The 7,228-nt window shown below is 61.3% G+C and overlaps 1 protein-coding gene across 1 annotated transcript; it reads left to right on the plus strand.

Moving 5' to 3' along the window:
* Nucleotides 1-5,931: 5,931 nt before the first annotated feature.
* Nucleotides 5,932-7,208, plus strand: LOC116438904. The gene is made up of 2 exons (XM_032097925.1): nucleotides 5,932-6,274; nucleotides 6,493-7,208. Exons 1-2 carry the CDS (start codon nucleotides 6,198-6,200, stop codon nucleotides 7,109-7,111), a joined length of 696 nt encoding a protein of 231 aa, XP_031953816.1. The 5' UTR covers nucleotides 5,932-6,197; the 3' UTR covers nucleotides 7,112-7,208.
* The last annotated feature ends 20 nt before the right edge of the window (nucleotides 7,209-7,228 follow it).

The following is a 7,228-nucleotide window of genomic DNA, read 5'->3' on the forward strand; positions in this document are numbered from 1 at the left end:
CCTCCCGAGCCTGGGACATCCCGGGATGAGCGACTTCAGGGAGGCTCCAAATCCGGGTGGGTTTTGGGTCTATTCACATCCAATTTTGTAATGGGAGCCAAAATTCCCTGGGAATGGGAAGGAAAGGGCCGGGTTTGGGAGGGGTTGGGGTGAAACCCAAAGAGGTGATTTCTGTGAAATCACGGAGAGTGCGGGAACGGGGAACTGAGGATCCGCATCGCTCCCAAACGGAGCCGAGAACACCGGGAAGAGACCCCGGAGTGGGGGGAGAAGGGTCTGGAGCCAGGGAGAGCCCGGAGCTGAGGAGATTCCGGAGCTCAGGAAAAGATCCTGGAGCTGAGAAGGTCCCGAGCCACGATGGCAGCAGAACAGAGCCAGAACTCTCTGGAGTTCCAGATCTCCAACGACTCCTTGATCTCGGAGGGATAATTCAGGCTGTGAGCCCACTCCACACCCAGGGCTCACCCCTTGTTTTTGGGGTGCTGGCCCCCATTTTTGTCCCCTCCAGGCCGCTCTGCGCCGGGCCAGCGCCATCCTGTGCAGCCAGAAGCCCGTGGTGGTGAGGAAGAAGAGGGTGCGGGCGGCGAAGGCCCCGTGAGCCCCCCCAGAAATAAAAGTGTCTGAGCAACCTCCAGAGTCCGCGCTTCGTTTTGGGGAGGGGGCACCTGAGGAATTGGGATGCACATTTCCCCCATTTTTACCCCCTCATTTCCCGACCTTCCCGTCCTTTTCTCCTCTCATGCTTTCTGCCGATTTTACCCTCAGGCTTCCCACCCTTTTTTCCTTGTGTTTCCTGGCTTTTTTCCCCTCATATTTTCTTCCCTTTTCCCCCCTCACGTTTCCCGCCCATTTCTCCCCTCACCTTTCCCTCCCTTTTCCCCCCTCACGTTTCCCTCCCTTTTCTCCCCTCACCTTTCCCACCCTTTTCTCCCCTCACGTTCTCTCCCCTCACGTTTCTCCCCTCATGTTTCTTCCCTCACCTTTCCCTCCCTTTTCCCCTCACGTTTCCCGCCCTTTTCCCCCCTCACGTTTCCCGCCCTTTTCCCCCCTCACCTTTCCCGCCCTTTTCTCCCCTCACTTTTCCCTCCCTTTTCTCCCCTCACCTTTCCCTCCCTTTTCCCCCTCACCTTTCCCTCCCTTTTCCCCTCACCTTCCCCCCTTTTCTCCCCTCACCTTTCCCTCCCTTCTCCCCTCACGTTTCCCCTCACGTTTCCCTCCCTTTTCCCCTCACCTTTCCCTCCCTTTTCCCCCTCACCTTTCCCTCCTTTTTCTCCCCTCACGTTTCCCTCCCTTTTCCCCTCACGTTTCCCGCCCTTTTCTCCCCTCACGTTTCCCGCCCTTTTCCCCCCTCACGTTTCGATTTGAGGTGGTTTTTGTGGGATTTGGGGTGGATTTGGGGTGGTTTTGGGGGGTCCTTAAAGCCCCCCAGACCTCACATCGTGCTTCCCCTGCCAAAGGTGAGCCCAAGCCTGGCTCAGGTCGGCATCATGGAGGAGCAGCAGCGACAGCAGAGCCTGGTCTGGGGGGGCTTGGGGGGTCTGGGGGGGATTTTCGGGGGTCCTGGATGGGTTTGGATGGGTCTGGGGGGGATTTTGGGGGGTCCTGAATGGGTCTGGGGGGGATTTTGGGGGGTGTTGGATGGGTTTGGAAGGTCTGGGGGGGATTTTGGGGGCGTCCTGGATGGGTTTGGGGGGGACATGGGGGGGGTCCTGGAGGCTTTGGGGGTCTGGGGGGTCCTGGGTGGGTTTGGAGGGGTCTGGGGGGGATTTTGGGGGGTCCTGAATGGATCGGGGGGGGATTTTGGGGGGTGTTGGATGGGTTTGGAAGGTCTGGGGGGGATTTTGGGGGGTCCTGAATGGATCTGGGGGGGATTTTGGGGGGTGTTGGATGGGTTTGGAAGGTCTGGGGGGGATTTTGGGGGGTCCTGGATGGGTTTGGGGGGGACATGGGGGGGGTTCTGGAGGCTTTGGGGGTCTGGGGGGTCCTGGCTGGGTTCTGGAGGGGGTCCCTTGATGGCTCTGGGAGGTGTTGGGGGGGGACCCTGGATGATTTTTGGGGGTGTTTTAGGGGGTCTCAGATGGGTCTGGATGGTCTTGAGGGGACCCTGCATGGATTTGGGGGCGGGGGGGGGTCCCTTTGCTCTGTGGGATTTTGGGGGGGGTCCCCAACACCCCCTTTTCCTGCACACCCCCTCTCTCTCCCCCCCCCCCCCCCAGTTACAGCTCCGGGCGCAGCAGCAGCAGCCGCAGCCCCCCCCGGCCCCCTCGGCCGCCCCCGCGCCCCCCCCGGCCCCCCAAAACCCGGGACCCCCCCAGGCCGGGCCCCCCCAGCCCACCCAAGCTGGGGGGGGGGCTCTGCTGCGCCCCCAAAACCCCGGGGCCAACCCCCAACTGCGGAGCCTCCTGCTCAGCCAGCAGCCGGTGAGCGACCCCAAAAACAACCCCAAAAAAACGGGGAGCCCCCGAAATAGAGACTCCCCCTCAAAAAAAGGGGAGCCCCCGAAATAGAGACTCCCCCCAAAAAAACGGGGAGCCCCCGAAATAGAGCCTCCCCCCAAAAAAAACGGGGAGCCCCTGAAATAGAGACTCCCCCAAAAAAACGGGGAGCCCCTGAAATAGAGACTCCCCCTCAAAAAAAGGGGAGCCCCCAAAATAGAGCCTCCCCCCAAAAAAACGGGGAGCCCCCGAAATAGAGACTCCCCCAAAAAAACGGGGAGCCCCTGAAATAGAGACTCCCCCTCAAAAAAAGGGGAGCCCCCGAAATAGAGACTCCCCCAAAAAACGGGGAGCCCCTGAAATAGAGACTCCCCCAAAAAACGGGGAGCCCCCGAAATAGAGACTCCCCCAAAAAAACGGGGACCCCTCCCAAAAAAAAAAAAAAAGGGACTCCCCCAAACCAGGGAGCGCCCCCAAAACTCAGGATCGGGGCTTCCCCTCAGGTTAATTTTTTGGGGTGTTTTTGGAGAACTGGTAGGGATTTGGGAAGGGGGGTGGAATTTCTGGGGGGTTCTTGGGGGGAATTTTTGGAGGGGGGGCTCTTAAAATTTTCGGGGGGACTTTTCAGGGGGGTTCTTGGGGCGATTTGGGAGGGGAATTTTTGAGGGGAGGGGGGTTCTTGGGAAGGTTTGGGGGGGCTCTAAAAATTGGGGGGGGGGAGAGAGGAAGGAACTGAAGGGTTTTGGGGCTGGGGGGGGGGGGTGTCCTGGGAAGGGAGGGGTCATTTTTGGGGTGCCCCCCTGACTCTCTCCGGTGTCCCCCAGCCCCAAGGGGGGGTCCCGCCCCCGGCGCAGCCCCTGCACCACCTGCAGCCCCCGCCGGGGCCCCCCCCGGCCCAGCCCCTGCTGCCCCCTCCCCACCAGGCCTTGGGGGCGGGGGGGGGGGCAGCTGCCCCTCCTGCACCCCCCCCCGGGGCAGCCCTGGCCGGGGCAGCTGGGGGGGCCCCGCGCCCCGATCCCAGGTGAGTGACCCCCAAAAAACCCCCCCCCCCCCAGAACCCCCAGATCCTTCTGGGAACCCCAAATCCTTCTGGGAACCCCAAAACCATCCCAGGGACCCCCAAAATGAACCCCCCCAGAACCCCCAAATCTTTCTGGGAACCCCAAATCCTTCTGGGAACCCCAAAACCCTCCTGGGAACCCCAAAACCACCCCAGGGACCCCCCCAAAACACATCTGGGAACCCCAAAATGAACCCCCCCAGAACCCCAAAACCCTCCTGGGAACCCCAAATCCTTCTGGGAACCCCAAAACCCTCCTGGGAACCCCAAAACCACCCCAGGGACCCCCCCAAAACACATCTGGGAACCCCAAAATAAACCCCTCCAGAACCCCCAAATCCTTCGGGGAGCCCCAAAACCACGCCAGGGACCCCCCAAAACACAGCCGGGAACCCCAAAATGAACCCCTCCAGAACCCCCAAATCCTTCTGGGAACCCCAAAACCCTCCTGGGAACCCCAAAACCACGCCAGGCACCCCCCAAAACACACCCAGGAACCCCAAAATAAACTCCTCCAGAACCCCCAAATCCTTCTGGGAACCCTAAATCCTTCTGGGAACCCCAAAACCACACCAGGGACCCCCAAAACCACCCCAGGGACCCCCCAAAACACACCCGGGAACCCCAAAATAAACCCCCAAATCCTTCTGGGAACCCTAAATCCTTCTGGGAACCCCAAAACCACACCAGGACCCCCCAAACTGCCCCTGGGATCCCCCAAAACCACCCCCAGGTACCCCGAAATTACTCCTGGCACCCTCCAAAATACCCCTGAGACCCCCGAAATACCCCTGGGACCCCCCAAACCACCTTTGGCATCCCCAAACCTCTCTTGGCATCCCCAAAACGACCCCCAGGTACCCCCTAAATGTCCCTGGGGATCCCCCAATTTACCCTGGGAACCCCAAAACCACATCAGGACCCCCCCCAAACCACCCCTGGGACCCCCCAAATCACCCCCCAGGTACCCGAGACCTCTCCTGGAACCCCCAAACCACCCCCAGGTACCCCCAAACCTCTCCTGGGACCCCCCCCCAATTTACCTTGGGAACCCCAAAACCACCCCCAGGTATCCTCAAATTATTTCTGGCACCCTCCAAAATACCCCTGAGACCCCCCAAAATACCCCTGAGACCCCCCAAAATACCCCTGAGACCCCCCAAAATACCCCTGAGACCCCCAAAATACCCCTGAGACCCCCCCAAAATACCCCTGAGACCCCCCCCAAACCCACCTTTGGGACCCCAGGGTGAGTTTTGGGGTCCCCCCTGACCCCGCTGTGCCCCCCCAGGGCAGATGCTGCTGCCCCCCGGCCCGCGGGGCCCCGTTCCCCCGGGGGGGCTCCAGCCCGTGCAGACCCCCAGCGTGATGGAGGAGGACATCCTGATGGACCTCATCTAGGGGGGACAGAGGAGGGGGGAACCCCCAAAATTTGGGGGGGGGTGGGAACCCCAAAATACCCCCAGAGACCCCCAAAATATCCCTCAAAAAAAAAACCCAAATACCCCCAAAAGGACCCCCCCCCCCCCCCCCAAATCAGGGATCCCCAGAGCGAGACATGGATGGACCCCACTGGGGAGGGGGGAATCCCCAAAATTTGGGGAGACCCCCGCCCCCCCCCGGGAGCCCCAAACCACCCCCTGGGGATCCCCCCCCCCCATTTTTCCCTTTTTCTTTTTCCTTGCTTTGCTGAATAAAAGAGGAATTTTTGCACTTGATCCAGTGAAAAACTGGGAATTTTGGCATCCGGGAAGGTCTGGGAGGAGGGGGAAATTTGGGATGGGGAGGGAGGGGGTTATCCCAGGATCCGGGAAAGAATCTGGGATCGGGGGGTGGAATTTGGGATCGGGGTGGGGATGGCTTTCCTTGGTTCTGGGATCTTCTCAGATCCAGAACCTTCTCCTGAGCTCCAGCGTCTCCTCCCGGTGCTCCCAGGGGACACCCGGGAACTCCTTGGATTCCACAGAAACCCCCCAAAATTCCCGGTTTCACCCAGAAACCCCCTCAAAATTCCCGGCCGCTTCCCCTTCCTTTCTACTCCACGAATTTTTGGGATGGAACCGCTCGAGAACAGACCCCGAACGCCGCCCGGATTCGGCTCATCCCTAAAATCGCCCATGCCGGGATGGGAGGGACACACCTGGCGCAGGTGCCCGGGGAGGCAACGCCCGGCGGCACCCGGGCTCATCCCGGGATGGGCGATTTTAGGGATGAGCCGAATCCGGGCGGGTTTGGGGTCTGTTCTCGGGCAGTTTTGTCTCAAAATCGAAGGAAGGAAAGGGCGGAGCTTGGGGAGTCTCCGGTGAAAGCGAAAGCTCTAGTTCCCAGAAATCAGGGGCTGCTGGAGCCCAGGGAGGAGGGAAAGGGGCCCGGCTGAGCCAAGAGCACCGGGAAGAGAGCCGGGAGAGGGGAGAGAAGGGGCTGGAGCCACGGAGAGCCCGGAGCTGAGGAGGAGATTCCGGAGCTGAGGAGGAGATTCCGGAGCTGAGGAGGAGATTCCAGAACTGAGGAAGACGTTCTGGAGCTGAGGAGAGCCCAGAGCTGAGGAGGAGATCCCAGAGCTGAGGAGGAGATTCCAGAGCTGAGGAGATCCCAGAGCTGAGAAGGAGATCCCAGAGCTGAGAAGGAGATCCCGCAGCTGAGAAGGAGATCCCAGAGCTGAGGAGGAGATCCCAGAGCTGAGGAGGAGATCCTGAGCCAGGATGGGGTTGAACGTCAGTCGCTTTGTGGAGATCCACATCTCCAACAAGACCCGAAAAGTCACCCTGAAGCAGTGCGGGTGAGGCCGGGGGGGGGGACATCGGGGAGGACCCTTGGGGGTGCAGGGGGGCAGCTCCGGGTGGGATCTTCGTGCCGGGCTGGGATCATCTCCAGGGCTCGGGATCATCTCCAGGACTCGGGGTCATCTCCCAGCACCTCCCAGTGCCGCTGGGACGATTTCCCCGCGCTCCCGCCGCCCCTCCGTTGATCCCCCCCTTCCAATTCCTCTCTCTCCAGGACCTACTTCTTCAGCGGCCACGTCCTCAACCCCCCGCAGGACGTGGCCCCCGGCTCCTCCAAAAGCTGCAAGTTCACCAACAACTCCTTGTTCTGGGGCGCTAACGGGGTCCTGGCCTTCGAGGCCGAGTCCTTCACCTTGGCCATCTACTTCTCCAACCCCATCGACTACAACAGGTTTTCCGTGGAGATGGGCCTGGAGCTGTCCCAGGACAAGGTTCACAAGAGCAACCTGCAGGCGGTCTACGAACGCCTGGTCAAGATCTCCCACCAATCGCCCCAGGAGAACGCCATGTTCCCCTTCGTCATCCTCAAGGAAAACCAGGACGAAGCGCAGCTCAACGCCGGCCCCGTCGAGGTGACGGCCACCATGGCCAGGGGCCGGAGCGCAGTCATCAGTGTGACGGTGCGGGAACGCGGGGGAAGCGGAGTGGGAAGCCAGGGCAGAGACGGCCAGCCCAGGGAAACACGTCCAGGAGAAGTGAGAACACCCGCGGGACCTCCAGGGGAACCTCATGGACAGCCCTGGAACCGCACGGGAGCCCTGAGAACCCCGCAGAGACCCCCGGAACCCCGCAGAGACCCCTGGAACCCTGCAGAGACCCCCGGAACCCCATAGAGACCCCTGGAACCCTGCAGAGACCCCTGGAACCCTGCAGAGACCCCCGGAACCCCGCAGAGACCCCTGGAACCCTGCAGAGACCCCCGGAACCCCGCAGAGACCCCTGGAACCCCG

The sequence above is a fragment of the Corvus moneduloides genome, unplaced genomic scaffold (assembly GCF_009650955.1).
Source record: "Corvus moneduloides isolate bCorMon1 unplaced genomic scaffold, bCorMon1.pri scaffold_157_arrow_ctg1, whole genome shotgun sequence".
NCBI lineage: Eukaryota > Metazoa > Chordata > Aves > Passeriformes > Corvidae > Corvus > Corvus moneduloides.